The 19,096-nt window shown below is 42.2% G+C and overlaps 1 protein-coding gene across 1 annotated transcript in view; it reads left to right on the forward strand.

Moving 5' to 3' along the window:
- The window catches only part of rptor (regulatory associated protein of MTOR, complex 1), a 483,948-nt gene that overhangs the window by 332,289 nt on the left and 132,563 nt on the right, over positions 1-19,096 (forward strand). The window contains exon 21 of the mRNA XM_073026287.1: positions 5,889-6,007. Coding sequence (XP_072882388.1) covers positions 5,889-6,007 — 119 coding nt within the window. The remainder of the gene's footprint in view (positions 1-5,888; positions 6,008-19,096) is intronic.

Here is a 19,096-nt window from a genome sequence, read left to right on the forward strand (position 1 = left end):
CAAGCCCAAGCAGCAGTGGAAACGTTTCAAGATTTCCTTTTGCAGCATGATTTTTTTTAAAGTTTCAGTTGCCTTTTAAATCCAAGAATCTTGTCACTTGAAGTCAGCACATTTTCTCCAAAACTTCACAGAGGCTTATTGAACTGATTCATATGATGAGAAATATCTGTAGGCTAGTTTCTGCAGCCAGTCTTCATCTTCAAAGCACTGGCCTACTATCTTCTGGAAAGTACTCCTGCAATTCACCTTTCAGCTCAAACACGCTGTTGAGAACTTATCCTTTGCTAAGCAACTAGATTTCTGTATGTAGCAAGAGATTGGTGTGTTCGTTTCCAGGTTTTCACACAGTTTTTTAAACATTCTCGAGTGAACTGGTCTTAAAGCTACTGAATAATTTGCTTCCTGAATCCTTTTACTGACTGTGACTTTATTTTCAAAAACTTTAACCTGTTTGTTTTGAGATTCCAACAGTAATTTAAAATAATCAGTACTTTTATGTGTCACGGCTGTGTTTTGTAGTTGTGTCTTTTCAATTTTTCTAGACCCTTTGCTGTATTTATAAGTTGTTTTTTTGCATAGATCAGGCACAATGGAATCGGACAACTTGGATCACCAGTCTATGTAAAACCCATTGATAAGTAACTTTCATTGTAAAGATATGGTACTGGTGATTACTTTAGTTCCACCCACTGCTTTTGTATCTAGGACCCAGAAGAGGCTGGTGGACTTCTTCTGGGGCGACAGAAGGCATTGTGTCTCTGCTGCGGTCCTGAGTCTAAAAATCATGGAGGGTGGCCAGTCAGTGGTGTGTGTGTGTGTGTGTGTGCACCCACCATGTGGCTCTCCATCTCAGGACCCTGCAGAGATACCTATATAATGACCACCCACCCCCCCCCCCCACCCCCGAGATGGCATGCACATGTGACTCACTTTCTCCGCTGGGGCCACTGCCTGCAGGAGGGCACGTGGCTTCCAGCAGACAGCATCGGCTGCTGCCACTTTGAAGGGTCTCCTCGCTTTTACCAAGAGCTGTTGAGGGTAGGGGGTCCAGTCTCATCCAGACAGGGTGCTCCTGCGCCAGTGGAGGACGGTGCTCTAGCTGCGAGGGAATTGTTCTCCATTCTTTCACAGTGGGTGTTGTGGAGGGGAGGGGTTCCAGCTGTACCACCACCTGATTTGCCAGAATTGCTCATCGGTCGCAGACCTCGGGGTACCACACAGGAGAGGGTCCTGCGTAACTTGAGCTGTCTCGCAGGGATGCCTACTGTACCTTTCCATGACTCTCCAAAGCGTTTCTTGTACGGGCTACTCTTGCACACTTTTCACTTCCATTGCTGACCAGACTCGCCTTGGCAGTCTGTTTTACCATCTGGCAGCGGAGGAGGTCCCCAGTGGAAATCTCTTTATGCAGGAGTCTTTCCCCTGTACACTGGGGACCTGGGGTGGAAGGTGTTGCATAGGGCAGTACCATGCAACAGGTCTTTAAGCAGGTTCACCGACACCCCATCCGCTTGTTCATTCTGTGGCCAGGAGGAATCAGTGTAGCATGTTTACATGGAGTGTGACAGGTTGCAGCCCCTGTTTGAATGTCTGAGGGGGCTGCTGCTCAGGTTCTGGTTGCACTTCAGCCCCGCGCTCCTTGTATACGGGCGCCAAGTACGGAAGGGGGCGGGTTGCGATGAGGATCTATTCGTGGGCTTGCTTCTGGGCCTGGCCAAGATGGCCACTCCCAGGTCTTGGTGGCAGAAAATCAGAGCCAACTGCCTGCCCCTCTTCCAAGGATACGTTTTTGTCCGGCTGTCCTTTGAGAGGGAGCATGTGGTTACGATGAGTACAGTGGGGAATTTCCAGGAACAGTGCGCCACCCAGGGAATTGACTGTTTTATAGACAGTAGTAATCATATTTTAATTTGAATTTATTTGCAGTCTTGTAAATACTTAATGTTTGTACTTTGTGTATTTTAGCTGCAGTCTACAATTAATGAATAAAGTGTTTGGCATAACACCGTTGATTTTGTGTTCTGCTGATAAAACCAATGATTTTGTGAGCTTTTGTACAGCTCTTCTAATGCTTATGCCTAGACGCTGCCTGGTCTCTGTTCATGCAGAGCCCCATTAAACTAATGGCATTTATTTAATGCTGACTCTCATTCTTCTCTCCACACTCTTCAGCATTAGATCGTCATGCATCTAATCCATTTCATCAGTCGATCCACTGTGTGTCCTTCTAAAGTCTGCTGAAGGCTTTACTCCAGTCAAAATGTTGAAAATGTAACCTTTTACCAGTGTCTTGAGTCATTAAGAAATCTCAAACAATGCAGTGGTGCTAATGTTGATCCCTGAGGAGCACTGTGCTTTCTTCCAGTCTAAAAGCAAACTATTCAACTCGTCTCCTCCGTGTTTCTGACCAGCATCCATGCTGCTGGTGCCACTTTCACTCCATGTATTCCACCCCACAAAACTATAACACTCCAAAATGTGTGATGTGATTCCCTACCCAGGTGCCTGCAGAAAATGCCCTGCTTTAATTGGAAGGAGTTGGAGGCCCAGAGGCAGCTTGTCTTGGGGTTGGAGGCCTGAGGAGGGGGAGGATGGTGTGTATGGTTAGCAGATGGGTGGATGAAAGGAAGGGGTTTTGTGTTGTCCGCCTGAACCTTAGAGGCATGTTATGTTAGCTCTTGAATGTTTGACGACAGTTGTGGGCTGACCCCGGTACATCCTTAGGGTGAAATAGAGCAATTTAGCATGAATATGGGCCCTTCCACCAGGGACTCCGCATAGTTGACAGTAGTGAAAACCAAGTGGAAGCTAGTCGCATGGTGAAGGAAGCCCTGAACACTGCCAAGACCAGGTTCGTCATTGGACTCCTGAAGGGCGGAGGAAGCGAGGAGATCAGAAGCAACTTGGCGCCATACTATAGAGGCAGAAATGGGAACACAAGAGAGAAGATGGCCAAAGACAGACAGAGATGGAGGATCTTCATTGCTGCCCTAACCGCCAGTGGTGTAATGGGCAGGAAGTAAGCGTTTTGCCTGCCTCAACCACTTTTTGTGGTTAGTCATAGACACAAGATTCTGCAGATGCTGGAAATCCAGAACAACACACACACACACAATGCTGGAGCAACTTTTCAGAGTGAAGGACACATTTCACTGTATGTTACAATGCAGTGAATTTGAGTTTGTTTTTTTGCTATGTAAAGAAACTCACTCTTTTTGAAGTAAATTGACTTTGTAACAGACTGCTGTGAATCTCGCCCCTTTCTCCACCTTCAACTCATGGCTGCTGTCATTGAAGCTCTTTCACTTGCCTCACAAGCAATCCCTTTGCAATGTGCACCAAATTTATTTCCCCTATAAATGGTGCAATATCGCAGATGAGTAAATGTAAGAGGTTCTGCAGATGCTAGATATCCAGAGCAACACACATGAAATGCTGGAGAAGCTTAGCAGGTCAGGCAGCATCTCTGGAAGGGAATAAATAGTCAACATTTTGGGCTGAGCTCATTCAACAGGACTTGGTAAAGTTTCTCAGCCTGAAGCGTCGACTGTTTATTCCTTTCTATACATGCTGCCTGAGCTGCTGAGTTCCTCCAGCATTTTGCATGTGTATCACAGATGAGTATTTGTTTTGGTCATCTTACTGTCAAATGCTTGCAAACCTATTTATAATTGAATCTTAATATCTATTCCTAAATGGTTGTTTGTTGGTGTGTAATTTTAATACATTTAGCTGCAGCACCCGTAGCTATTAAATCCTTCACAGCACAAGAATTGTTGCAGCTTCATTATCAATTGTTTGCCTGCTGAATTATTTATATATATCCTACAGCATCAAAATAATTATGTGTTCTTAGTGCTGCGAGTGATGTATTAGGTCAGAATCTGTGTCATTACTGGGTTAGGAAAGAATTGGCTCTAAGCACTCAACTAATGAGTTCTATAAAAGTATAAAATAAAGGTATCGACGGTCTTTGTAACATTACAGTTCATTAATTACTTCTCTGGTAAGGTCTGTCAGAAATTTGGGGGGGGATTGGTGACATTTCTTGTATACTGCATTTTAAAGCTGTAGAGTTTCTGCTGAGATGTGCTTTTGAGAGTAAAATAACGAGTTGGCAAATCAGGTATTAGCTACTAAATTAAGATAAATGTAATTGCCAATTAAGGAGACTTGTTTGAGAGGTACTCGATTCATTCTCTAGTTTAAAGGCATAGAGTTGTACAATGCAAGAACAGGACCTTTAGCCCACTGCTCCTATACCTCTCCACACCAATTCCATTTGCCCGCCTTGTGTCCAAATCCTTCTATTACTTACTGCCTGCTCCGCCGTTGGCGTTTAGGCCCGTAGTGAAAGCTCTCCATCTCTGTACCGTTACACTCAGATATACAAGGTTTCCATAACAATTTTCTTTTTGACCAGTCAGGGTTGTTGGCCCTGAGCTGAACCCTCAAACCTGGAGGACTGGTGGACCACTCTTAGTCTGACCTCTACCCGCATGGGTGACCCTACCAAGAGTCAATGCGCAAGGCCCTGACTCCAGCCAACATAGGTCTCTGTCTACCTGTGTTGCCACTTTCAAGGAACTATGGACTTGAACCCCCAAAGGTCCTCAGCTATCAATACTCCTTGGTGCCTAAATAATTACTGTATACTGTATGTCCTACTCCCTTTTTGACTTACCAAACTGCATTATTACATTTGTCAAGGTTGAATTCCATTTGCCAATGCTCCTTCCAGATTCCCATTTGATCTGTATCCTGCTGTAGCTTTCTGTAATCTCCCTTGTTTTCCACAACACCCACTTCAGAGTCATCTGTAAACTTACTCATCATGCCTCGTGCGTTCATATACAGTCATTAGTTTATGTAACAAGTAAAGGTCCCAGCACTAGTCCCTGTCGTAACTCACTAGTTGCATTCTAACAATCTTAAAAAAATCCTTCCAATACTACCCCTTGCACCCAACCACTGCCTTGTATCCCCAGTCCTTTTGACTAAGAGGGAGAAGAAAAAAAAGACCTTATCTACTCTCAGCTCACCCTCCTTACTGAAGCCTGACATTCAGTGAAGTCCTCACTTTGTCTCAGTAACAACACTTCCACATATCAGCATTTCTTAGAATGTCTTTTGCTAAACATGCCATACAATAACTACTATGCTCCTTGACAAGATGGAAAGGCTTGTGGGTTCCTGAGATCCTAAAATGGATTTAAAAACGCAAACATGAGAAAATCTGCAGATGCTGGAAATTCAAGCAACACACGCAAAATGCTGGTGGAACACAGCAGATCAGGCAGCATCTGTAGGAAGAAGTACAGTCGACGTTTCGGGCCGAGACCCTTCGTCAGGACTAAAATGGATGTTGTCTGGAGCTTAGCTCCTGGTAGGGTTACCCTTGGCGGCAAGGTCAAGGGGAGGTTTCAGCCAAAGAGTGACTTAACCAAGACTTCAGTGGTGAAGCTGGTGGAGGATGATAACACATCACAATGGCAGTGAAAGCAGAGGAAGGCCATGGCAGTGAAGCGTCCCCAGTCACCTTGCACTCCATGCCACTAGACCCTGACGTCGATCTGTCAGGAACACTGTGGTGGCTGCCCGTGCATCAGCGTCCACGCATTTAACAAAGTCACAGACTGACGTTTCCTGTTAAGAGGATAACGCCTTGAGAGAACATCATACTCGACTCCAGCACTACCATGCTGTAAAGTCTGCTCCAGAAACTTTACTGAAGTTGACTTAAGCAGTTCAAAAGCATACTAGTGAAACCTTGTAACATAGGGGATGAATTTCTACCGGAGTTCAGTTTTGTTCTGATCTGTTATGTGAATGACTTGTGGATTTGTTATCACTAATGGGTTAAACATTTACCATTTTCTTTTTCACAGGTGTGTCATTTAACAGTGTCTACACTCAGATTTGGCGCGTTCTGCTTCACCTGGCAGCAGATCCTTTCCCAGAGGTCTCTGACCTTGCTATGAAGGTGCTCAACAACACTGCTTATAAGGTATGGTGGACTATAATGGCATTGATATCAAATTCTATAAAGTGTCATGCTGGATTCCCGTTAAGTGCCAGATTTTGTGTTTCCATCTCAACCAGAAATTATGTGTCAGTCAAGGTTCCCAAGCACATAACCTTTAAAATGGAACATTTAAATAAGTAATTCTGAAGAAGTACTATATTATCCTTTGGATGAGCTGTAGATGATGATCCTCTGCCTGTTCTTTTGGTTCAGTTGAATGTGCAAAGGTGGCATGACGTTATGTAAAAATTGTGTAGCTAGTTTTATCCACAGGATTGTCTGCAGCTCACAATACAAGGTTCCGCTTTCATATCGATGATTTATGATTAGGAAGTGTTATGATACGGCAACAATGAATATAGAATGACTTTTTTTTTATAAACAAATAAAACATTTATTAAACACTGCTAAATAAAAAAGTGAAAAGTAAACAAACGACTAACTTAACCGGAAGTTAACAGCTATACTGCAACTCAAACAGATCTTAAAGCAATAAATGCGAACACAGTTCTTAAAGCAATAAATGCGAACACAGTCCCTAAAAGTAGTAAATGCAAAAGTCCAAATGATTTACACAGTCAATTAGGAGAGACTTTACTGAAGTAACGAATTCCTCGACGACGTGACGTTAGGCGAAATATGCCTTACCTGAAGGATATATGACGAAGGAAATAAAACGGCTTAAAGGCACTGATCTTTCCTTGGCGAATACCGCTGCATCCAGCTCTTTCTGCTTTCACAATGCAGGAGCTATCTCAGATGCAGGCAACTCCCCTGTGAATGAGGATTCAATAAGGTCGATCCTGTATTACCGATGATGACACCAACTGTACTCGATGCTTCAGGTCTCCGTACTTACATAAATCCTTCACTCTCCGACTGGTCTAAAACTGGCAGCGTTGTGCGTGACTGCCAGCAATAACTTTTGAAACTTAAGACAGAAAGTAAAACTCCACTTTAAAACAAATCTGCATCATGAGACGAATACGCAGCATAACGGAGCCACTGACGAATTAAACCACGAACTGACCTGCGTCACAGCAAGGCTTTCCCCTTTTATACCTGTTGAAACAGGCCATCACATGACCTCCCACTGGCAGGAAAATTACGTCACTCCACCATCACGAGACCATTACATCATGCTCAGCAGAGACTCAATTACATTATGGTCATGTGACAGTCACAAGATACCCAAGGGGTATGTAACAGAAGCATGTTTCTTAAGTGCATGTGAATTAGCAGCAAGTGCAGTTGATCAGTTGCTCAAGCCATTTAACAAGATGATGGCTGAGCGGCTTCTGATCCTAATTCTGCAGTCCCACCTACGCTCAGAACATTTTCACCCTCTTAGGAAGTATGTACAGTATCTATTTCAAACTTAAAAACATTCAGAGAATCTGCTGTCACAGAGCTTTAAAATAGAGAATTCCAAAGGCTCATGGCCCTCCAAAAGAAAACAAAACTTCCTCACCTATTAAATATTGGTGACCCTTTATTTTAAGCAGTGGCCTTTGGTTCTAGATTTTCCCACAAGGGAAACATCCTCTCCAGTTAAGACCATAAGACATAGGAGCAGAATTAGCCCATTTGGCCTATTGAGTCTGCTCCACCATTTAATCACACTGATCGATTTCCCTCTCAACCCCATTCCCCTGCCTTCTCTCCATAACCTTTCATGACCAACTAATCAAGAACATATCAACCTCCGCCTTAAATACACCCAATGTCCTGGCCTCCACGGCCACCTGCAGCATCGAATTCCGCAGATTCACACCTACTAGCTAAAGAAATTCTTCCTCATCTTCTCCTAAATGGACGTCCCTCTATTCAGCAGCTGTGCCCTCTGGTTCTAGTTGCACCCTGCCAGGATGCCTCAGGATCTTTTATATGTTTCAGTCAGCTGCCTCCAGTTTTAAGCTTCAGCAGTGCAAGCCTAGCTTGTCCAGCCATTCCTCATAAGGCAGACCCTTCACTCCATATCTCAGGTCAGGCTTCTGAGGTATGCCAAATAATGCATCTGCTCAATAATTTATATGTTCATATGTGTACCCCTTATAATTTTAAATGCTTGCGAGATGCAGTTAATTTTTATGACTCATCAGTTATGATAGTACTAATTCTGTCTTGCGAGAGAAAGTTACACTAAAACACACAACTGTTCTTAAAGCTCAATATCCTCCCACAATCTGTTCACTAGAATTTTTCAGTAACTGTTGTTATGACTTCTTCCGATAAAATAAATTTTGAGTACAAAACAGAAGCCATTCAACTTTTATTTAAAAAATAAGTGTGAAGTTGTAATGAATGGCAGCAAAGATGCTAGAGTCACACACAAGTAGAATATCGGTCTCACAATTCTAGTGAGCCTGACCTCCAGTACTGTCTGTGTGGAGTTCGCATGATCTTTCAGTGATCACATGGGTCTCCTCTGGGTGCTCCATTTTCTTCTCTCATCCTAAAGCTGTGAGTGCTGCTGGATTAATTAAATACAGTAAATTTCCCCTAGTGTATAGGTAAGTAATGTAAGATAGGGAAAATAAGAAATTGGAATCTGTATCAAGAGTGTTTGATGCCCCTAGGGTCCTTACTAGTTTTTGGAAGAATGAGCAGGGGATCTCATTGAAACCTATCCAACTTGATGCTCTCCAAAAGCTCTAGCACATCCTCTTTTTCTTAATATCTACATGCTCAAGCTTTTCAGTCTGCTGCAAGTCATCACTACAATCACTAAGATCCTTTTCCATAGTGAATACTGAAGTAAAGTATTTCCTCCGGTTCCATACATACTATCCCACTGTCACACTTGATAGGTCCTATTCTTTCACATCTTATCTTGCTCTTCACATACTTGTAGAATGCCTTTTGGGGTTTTCCTTAATTCTGTCCACCAAGGCCTCTTCATGGTCCCTTCTGGCTCTCCTAATTTCCTTCTTAAGCTCCTTCCTAGTAGCCTTATAATCTTCTAGATCTCTAACATTACCTAGCTCTCTGAACCTTTTGTAAGCTTTTCTTTTCTTCTTGACTAAATTTATTACAGCCTTTGTACACCACAGTTCCTGTACCCTACTATAACTTCCCTGTCTCATTAGAACATACCTGTACAGAAATCTACACAAATAACCGCTGAATATTTGCCACATTTCTTCCATACTTTTCCTCTGAGAACATCTGTTTCCAATTTAAGCCTCCAATTTCCTGTCTGATAGCCTCATAATTTCCCCTTACTCCAATTAAATGTTTACTAACTTGTCTGTTCCTATCTGTCTCCATTGCTATTGTAAAGGAGATAGAATTATGATCACTATCCCCAAAATGCTCTCCCACTGAGAGATCTGACACCTGACCAGGTTCATTTCCCAATACTAAATCAAGTACAGCCTCTTCTCTTGTAGGCTTATCTACATACCGTGTCAAGAAACCTTCCTGAACACACCCAACAAACTCCACCCCATCTAAACTCTTCGCTCCAGAGAGATGCCAATCAATATTTGGGAAATTAAGATCTCCCATCACGACAACTCTGTTATTATTACACCTTTCCAGGATCTGTTTCCCTATCTGCTCCTCGATATCCCTGTTACTATTAGGCAGCCTATCAAAAACACCCAATAAAGTTATTGACCCCTTCCTGTTCCTAACCTCCACCCACAGAGACTCCGTAGACAATCCCTCCATGGTGTCCACCTTTTCTGCACAAGAGTAAATCAACAACAGAATGGTTTTTAAAAAAGAAAATTCATGTTTTGGAATGATCAAGTCAGAATCCAGATTTTTAACCCAATTGAGATGCTGTGGCATGACCTGAAGAGGTCTGTTCATGAAAGGTATCCCAAAAATATTAATGAACTGAAGCAGTTTTGTATGGAGGAATGGTCTAAAATTCCTCCTCGTCATTGTGCAAGTCTGATCAGCAACTACAGAAAATATTTGGTGGAGGTTATTGCTGCTAAAGGAGGTTCTGCAAGCTATTAAATACTAAAGTTTATATACTTTTTCCAGCCTAGACTGTGATTGATTAAACAATATGTTCAAAAGACAAGAAAAGTACAATTGTTTGTTATTAGTTTAGGCAGATTGTGTTTGTCTATTGTTGTGACTTAGATGAAGATCAGACCACATTTTATGAGTAATTAATGGAGATAATTGCAAAAGGATCACAAACTTTTTCTTGCATCTATGTATTTAAAGCAGAGGTTGATAACTTTTAATTAGTAAGGGTGTCAGAAGTTCCAGGGAGAAGGCAGGAAGTGCTGTTGAGGGTGATAGTGAATCAGCCATGATGGAATGGCAGAGCAGACTCAATGGTCTGAACAGCCGAATTTTGCTTCTATGTTTTATGGGGACCTGGTAAAGGCTACTTTACATGTTGTATGACTGTAAGATACTGGAACAATTGAGGTGTTCTGTAAATACCACCGTGTCATCAGTAGTGTCAGTCACTTATGTAAAAGAGTATTATCTTTATGTGAATTGTGTCTCAATGGGTTGTTTCACTTTATACCGGAGCATAATTCACGGTTGTAACAATTATCTCCCTCTGCGATTGCTTCTGGGTAAATATGTCTCCTGCACGAATGCTTCCATAATATCTTCTAAGGCTAATGGACTAAATGCGTGGTGAGGTGAGACAAGATCCGAATCAGATGACTGCTTTGTTTCACAGCATGTGGATGTACAAGAGTGCTGGTCACAATCAAAATTCCTTATCCCACTCAGCTTTACTTAGCTTCACTTATTTTAGGGGAATAATGAATTTGACATTGTATTTCTATTTTTTGAATTCAACTGTTAACTGACGGGATCAGATTGTTTGCCTTAAGCTCATGCATTCTGCATTCCAACTGCCAGCAGCATTTGCTTACAGGCCAACTGATTATCCCATCGGAGAGCTAAATCAGCCAAAAGGCCCAACCAAAAAGGAAGTCCTGCTGATGGATTTTTCTTAGAAGCAGAAGTGTTGAAGGATCACTAGAATGTTAAGTTCTCTTTCATTGTCTGCACTAATCCTTATTTGAATCTGTCAGCCCATTTGCGGGCAAGAGCCCAGTTCTATGGTAACGCCTTGATACTGTAACCCTTGATTAGTAAGGGTGTTGAAGGTTGCGGGAAAAATGCAGGAGAATGAGGTTGAAAGAGAGAGAGAGAGAGAGAGATAATACATCCGCCATGTCGGAATAGCAGAGCAATCTCAATGGGCCTAATAGCCCAATCTGCTCCAGTGCCTTATGGTCTGTAGGGAGAGTGAAACTGAATTAGCGCAGGATTAGTGTAATTGAATGTTAAATGGTCAACCTGGGTGATTCAAACATCCTGCCTCTATGCGGAATTATCCTTTTTCTTAGACAGCAATGTGGTAATGGCCAGATAGTCTATTGACCAAGTTAACTAGTTTTTAATTGAACTGATTGACATGATGTCATTTGCAAGATCTTGATCGGTTCTTGGTTAATAAGGGTGTCGAAGGTTCTGGGGAGAAGGCAGGAGAATGAGATGGAGAGGGAAATGTCAATTAGCTGTGCTTAAAAGGCGGAATAGGCTCCATGGGCTGAGTGGCCTAATTTTAATCCTATGTCTTATTGTCTTTTGTTGTCTGATGATAACGTCCTTACCCAACACCATCTGCCCAGCCATCAGTAAAGCCACCATTCTGGAAGCATTTTGAGAAATTTGACAGTGTGACAGGACTAAACTGATCTCTTAGAACACAGAACAGTACCATATATGAACAGGCTTTTCATCCCAAGATTCAAGTTTATTTGTAACGTGTAAATCAAAACAAACAGTGAAATGGATCATTTGCATTAACAACCAACACTCCGGAGGGTGTGCTGGGGGCAGCCCACAAGTGTCACCACACGTTCCTCCCACAGTGTCTTTGCCAATCATGATGCAAAATTAAACTGCTCCCAGCCATCTGCCCATGATCGATATCCTTATATGTTCATGTTTCTGTACAAATTACAAATGCCTCTTAAATGTCACTGTTACATCTGCTTCCACTTGGCAGAGTATTCCTGGCACCGGCCACTCTCTGTGTATAAAAACTTGCCTCAGACGTCTTTCAACATTCCTCCCTCTAAAAACTATGTCAACTCGTATTTGACATTACCACCATGGGCAAAAGACGTTGACATCTACCCATAATCTACCAAAATTATGCACCTCTCATAATTATACGAACCTATATCAGGCCTTGCATCAGCCTCCCATGCTTGAACAATCTTAGTTTGTCCAACCTCTTCTTACAGCTAATACTCTCTAATCCAGGTGGCATCTCAGTAATCTGCTTGTGCACTCTTGCCAAAGCCTCCTCACCTTTCCTGTGTTGCAGAAACCAGAACTGCACAAAAAATTTCCAAATGTAGCTAGCTAAGTCTTATACAGCTGCAGAGTGATTTCTCCATTGCTGTACTCACTGTCCAAACAACGACGGCGTGTATAAAGGGAGGACAAGAGAATAAATATTGGGCCCTGGTGGAGGACTTTGTCAAATGGTGCAAACTGAATCATCTGCAACTCAACGTCAGTAAGACAAAGGAGATGGTGATGAACTGTAGGAAGACTAAGCCTGCAGTGCTCCTTGTTACTGTTGATAGTGAGGGCATGGATGTGGTGAGGACCTACAAGTACCTGGGGGTGCACCTGGATGTAAGACTTGAGTGGAGCTCCAACACAGAGGCTGTGTACAAGAAGGGTCAGAGTCACCCCCACTTCCTGAGGAGACTGAGGTCTTTGTAGTATCCAGGTCTCTCCTTCACATGTTCTACCAGTCTGTTGTTGGCAATCTAGTATGTCCAGTTTGACTCCTATAACAGAGCCAGCCTGTCTAATCAGTTTATTGAGCCTGTTAACATCACCCATGTTGATGCCATTGCCCCAGCACACCACCACATAAAAGATTGTATTGCCAAGAATGAACGGATCCAGCCTTTTTGATGAGTTTTAGTCCTCACCAGCATTGATGCTGCTCCCCCAACATAAAGCAGTATACAAATATACAGATATTTCTATATCTGTGCACTTGTAATGCTACTGTGACACTGTAATTTCCTCTGGGATCAATAAATTATATATTTATCTATCTATCCACTGCTTACCCTCATCAGTCATCTTCATCATACCTTTAAAAAACCTTATAAGATATGACCTACCTGAAAAAAGTCCATGCTTTTCCAAGTGCAAGTAGATCCAATCCACAAGAATCATCTCCAATAGCTTCCCTGCCATAAATGTAATGTTTATCCACCTATAAATTTCTGAATTATTCCTAACAACTCCTAATTAAACAAAGGAACATCTTTGACTAAGCCTGCCCATTTATCACCTGTTGCACCAGAAGTTCCAACACCCTGGATCACTGCTGCTCTACGACCACATTTTGGCAAATTGGATCATTTGGCTGTACTCCTGTTACCTACATGCACACTGCCTAAAGAGGAAGACTGCAGAGATCAAGACAACCAAGAGGTGGTCATGGGAGGCTGAGGAACAGTTACAGGATTGCCTTGAGTCAGTGGACTGGGCCGAGGACCTGAATAACTACACCAGGGTTATTACAGTCTTTATTAAGACATGTGTGGATGAGTGTGTCCCCATAAAATCGTTCAGGGTTTTCCCCAATCAGAAGCCCTTTTTGAACAATGAAATCTGGAACCTGCTGAGAGCCAGATCAGAGGCATTCAAGTCTGGAAATCAAGAATACTTCAGGAGGTGTAGATAAGATCTCTGGAAAGCCATCTCTCGGGCAAAGTGGAGATCCCAGACTAGACTGGAATCAATCGAGAATGTTTGACAGCTGTAGCAGGGTTTGAACACCGTAACTACCTACAATGCTAAATCTTGCAACGTAGGGGACAGCAGAGCTTCACTTCCAAGTGAGCTCAATGCCTTCTATGCTCACTTTGATCACCAGAACAGGTGGGAATCATCGTGCAGCCCCATTTCTCAGTATCTGAACATGACATGCAGACTTGCCTTCAAGAGAGTGTATCCAAGGAAAGCATCCACTCCAGACAGAGTAGCTGGCTGGGTACTGAAGACCCCCTGTGCCGACCAACTAGTTTGTGTATTCATGGATTTCTTTAAGCTCTTGCTCTGGCAGTGTGTGGTACCCATCTGCTTCAAGCAGGCTTCAGTCAAACCAATGCCCAAGAAGAGCGTGGTAACCTGTCTAAATGACTATCGCCCAGTGGCACTTATATCCACAGTAATGGTGTTTTGAGAAGCTGGTGTTGAAGCATTTCAGCTCTTGCCTGAATGGTGACATGTATCTGGTCCAGTTCACATACCAAGGCAACAGGTCTGGAGCAGATGTTATCTCGTGGCTCTTCACACAACCCTGGCTCATCTGGACAGCAAAGGAGCATACATCAGGATGCTCTATATCGATTACAGCTTGGCATTTAACACCTTGTGCAATTGGATCCTGGATTTCCTAATTATATTCCAGCCAGTTTGGATTGGCAAAAATATCTCCTGCACAATCTCCATCAGCATGGGAGCACTGCAGGGCTGTGTGCTTAGCCCCCTGCTCTACTCACTTTACACCTATGACTATGTGGCTAAGTACAGCTCCAACACAATCTATATGTTTGCTGATGACACCACTGTTGTGGGCTGTATCAAAGGTAGTGATGAATCAGCACACAGGAGGGAGAATGAAAACTTGGCTGAGTGGTGTTATAACAACAACTTCACACTCAATGTGAAGAAGACCAAGGAACTGATTGTAGTCTTAAGGAGAGGTCCATGAGCCAGTAATCATCAGAGGATCAGAGATAGAGAGAGTCAGTAACTTTATATTCCTGGGTGTCACTATTTCAGTGGACATGTCCTAGACCCAGCATATAAATATTATTGCGAAGAAAGCACAACAGCACCTCTACTTCCTCAGGAGTCTGTGGAGATTCGGCAAGTCACCGAAAACCTTGGCAAACCTCTGTAGATGTTGGTGGGAAGTGACCTGGCTGGCTGCATTACAGCCTGATATGGGTACACCAATGCCTCTGAGTGGAAAATCCTACAAAAGGTAGTGGATTCAGCCCAGTACATCATGGGTAAAACCCTCCCAAACATTGTCATAGAAAAGCAGCATCAATCATCAAAGATCCTCACCACCCAGTCCACGCTGTTTTCTCACTGTTACCATCAGGTACACGTGCTTCTGGACTTGCACCACCAGGTTCAAGAACAGTTACTACCCCTCAACCATCAGGCTCTTGAACAAAAGGGGATAGTTGTACTTATTTAAGGACTACCTTATTTCATTCTCATTAATTATTGCTCTTCATCTTTATCTGCATTTACACAACTTATTTACAGTTAACAGTTCCTGTTGTTTACGTTTCACATTTATTATTCTATAGATTTGCTAAGTTTGGCCCACAGAAAAAGAATCTCAGGGTCGTGTGTGGTGACATATATGTACCTGATAATTAATTTTACTTTGAACTTTGAACATCTACTCTCCAGTCCTCTGGAACCTCACCAATGGCTAGACTCTTTAGTGGGGGCTGTTGATTCATTGAATTCTGGCCTTTAAGAATGATCTTGTATTGGATGAATATGCCTGTCTGTTTTGAACAAGACATTGATCAGTGATCAATCGATGAGTGTGCATAAACATATTGAATATATACCTGAAGCTCTAGATGTCTCTGCTACCTCTTTGAAAGTGAAGAGGCTGTCTCCTGTGGTACTGGGGAGAAGATCAGAGCTGTTTTCACAATTCAGAGGTGTGGGAAGTTGCAAGTTGTTTTACTCATCTTGTCTGTCTTTGCCTGTATGAATAAAGTTGAAATTCTGAAGCTGATGAATCATTAAAAAAGAAGTTTTTGTCAGAGAAATATTTCACATTTGACTTTTTTGTGTATTTTATTCATTCCAACTATAATATTGAATGTAGTTTATCCATATTTTCAGAGTGGACTTGTATTACAAATAATATAATAGAATGAAGACCTGGAAATTTATCTATGAAACCTTGGGAAAGCAAGTTTTGCAAGATTGAAAATCATGCTGAAAATATTTTTGCACACATCTCTAAATGTATTTGTGCCGTGTGGTCATTTTGGGTTTTTTTTCTTATTCTTTACTGCTGGTTTTCAGCATCCAGCTTGATAACAGTACAGCAACACCCAAAATTAATCTCCAACAAGATATTCAACCATTTTTAAGCCTACAAAACCTGGTGGACACAACCCATTCCATCATAGGCAAAGCCCTCTCCAGCATTGAGCAAATCTGCAAGGAGCGATCCCACAAGCAAAAAGCATCCGTCATCAAGAACCCCCACCATCCAGGCCATGCTCTTGTCTTGCAGCTGCCATTGTGAAAGAGGTCCCACACCACCAGGTTCATAAACAGTATTTACTCTTCAACCATCAGACTCCAGAACCAGCCTGGATAACTTCACTCACTTCAGCTTTGATCTGATTCCACAACCTTTGGATTCACTTTCAAGGACTCTACAACTCATGTTCTCAGTATTATTTATTTAGTTTTTTATATATTTGCGCAGTTTGTCTTCTTTTGCACATTAGTTGTTTGTCAGTCTTTGTAGTTTTCATTGAATCTATTGTATTTCTTTGTTCTATTGTGAATGCCTGCTAGAAAATGAATCTCAAAGTAGTTTATGTTGACATATGTACATTGATAATGAATTTACTTTGAGCTTTGATAGACAAGGAGATATTTCTTGATTCAGAGGGCATTGGCGCTCCGTAATTCACAGGAATATGAATAGCCAACCGTTCAAGGGGGGACAGTTTTTGTGTGGTAGAAAGGATTTGTGGATTGGGTGAGGAGGTTTGGTTGAGAATTGGAATTGATTTCTTGTCACATGTACTGAGATACAGTGAAAAGCTTGTCTGGCATCCAGTTTTGAACTTTGAACACTCGATTCCCATCTTGCCACTCTCAAAGAAGTTTTTTGTTTTACAACTGTGTTAGAGAGTATCGTAAGTGTATTTTGATAGCCAGAACACAGCCCTTTGACATTTCTCGCCTGTTATTCTTTTAATTGTTTTCCTCAGAGAATTAAATCCTACCATTTTCCCCAAGCTGTGCACCACTCGCAAACAGGAAAGAACTAGCAAGTATTCCCTTTCTTTTCCCTGCTCAAGAATGCAGTAGGCTTCACACATACTCAGTGGCCACTATATTAGATACATTTGTACACCTGCTTGTTAACACATATATCTAATCAGCCAATCATGTTCAAAGTTCAAGTTTAAAATACATTTGTTATCCAAAGTATGTATACTATATGCAACATTGCGATTCATCTCCTTAGAGGCAGCCACAAAACAAAGGAATCCTATACAGCCCATTTTTTAAAAAGGCTGTCAAAACACCCAGTGTGCAGAGTGTGCAGTACTGTGCTCAGTTCTGGTCACCTCACTATGGGAAGGATGTGGAAACCATAGAAAGGGTGCAAAGGAGATTTACAAGGATGTTGCCTGGATTGGGGAGCATGCCTTATGAGAATAGCTTGAGTGAACTCGGCCTTTTCTCCTTGGAGCGGCGGAGGATGAGAGGTGACCTGATAGAGGTGTACAAGATGATGAGAGGCATTGATCGTGTGGATAGTCAGAGGCTTTTTTCCAGGCCTGAACTGGCTAACATGAGAGGGCGCAGTTTTGAGGTGCTTGGAAGTAGGTACAGAGGAGGTGTCAGAGCTAAGTTTTTTAAGCAGAGAGTGGTGAGTGCGTGGAATGGGCTGCCAGCGACAGTGTTGGAAGTGGATGCAATAGGGTATTTTAAGAGACTCCTGGATAGGTACATGGAGCTTAGGAAAATAGAAGGCTATGGGTAAGTCTAGGTAGTTCTAAGGTAAGGACGTGTTCAGCACAACTTTGTGGGCTGAAGGGCCTGTATTGTGCTGTAGGTTTTCTATGTTTCTATTTTAAAAAAATAAATCGTGCAAATAATAAAAGCAAGTAAACAACTGAAGTTCACAAAATGAGTCCACAGACACAAAGCCAGTCATCATGTGGCACTTACTCAATGCAGAAAAGCATGCCAAGACGTTCTTCAGAAGAGACATCAGAATGGGGAAGAAAGATAATCTAAGTGACTTTTACCATCGAATGATTATTGGTGACAGATGGGATGGTTTGAGTATCTCTGAAACTGCTGATCTCTTGGGATATTCAAGGACAGCAGTCTCTAGTTTATAGAAAATGGTGCGAAAAACAAAAAAAAAAAATCCAGTGAGCCTCAATTCTGTGGGTGAAAATGCTTTGTTAACGAAGGAGGTCAGTGGGGAGTGGCCAGACAGGTCCAAGGTGACAGGAACTGAAATAACCACGTATTCCACAGTGGTACAGTGGTGTGCAGAAGAGCATCTCTGAACGCGCAGCACGTCGAATCTTGAACAGTAGCAAAAGAGTATGAAAATGCACTCAGTAGTCACTTTATTAGGTAGAGCCAGTTCCTATTAAAGTGGCCACTAAGTGTATAAATGAAATGGTACAGAGCTGAACTGACAACATCTGGATTGAATTGCTGCTCTGCACTCTTGTTATCGGTGCCCTCTGATAGCATGGACTGTACTGGCTTCGATCGTTTGCACAGCCTGGGAAGGATTGGCCAGTGGTGCCACATTTGCAGACCAGACACAAACACAGCAGAGTTCCCTCATGTAAATAGCTGAACATAATTAGATTAAACTTGGCTGTTAATGGCCTTTGTAGGCAAAAAAAACTTGATAATGCGTTTTCTATTTCTAAAGGTCAAGTTCTACTTTAAAAGGTCAAGTTCTGACTGTTAATTGTTTTTATTTATTCATTCATGGAGTGTTTGCTTTGTTGACAATGCCAGAATTTATTGCCCATCTCAAATTGCCCTTGAACTGAATGGCCTGTATGGTCAATTCAGAATCAAGTTTAATATCACTGGCATATGTTCTGAAATATGTTGTTTTGCAGCAGCAGTGTAGTGCAATGCATAAAAATCTATAACTGGAATAAGAAATATAAGGAATACTGTAAGCCAATATATGAAAGAAATATATAAAAATATATTAAGAAATATGAAATTAAGTAAGTAGTGCAAAAAGGGAGGGAAACA

This window comes from Hemitrygon akajei, chromosome 22, assembly GCF_048418815.1.
Source record: "Hemitrygon akajei chromosome 22, sHemAka1.3, whole genome shotgun sequence".
In the NCBI taxonomy this organism is placed as follows: domain Eukaryota; kingdom Metazoa; phylum Chordata; class Chondrichthyes; order Myliobatiformes; family Dasyatidae; genus Hemitrygon; species Hemitrygon akajei.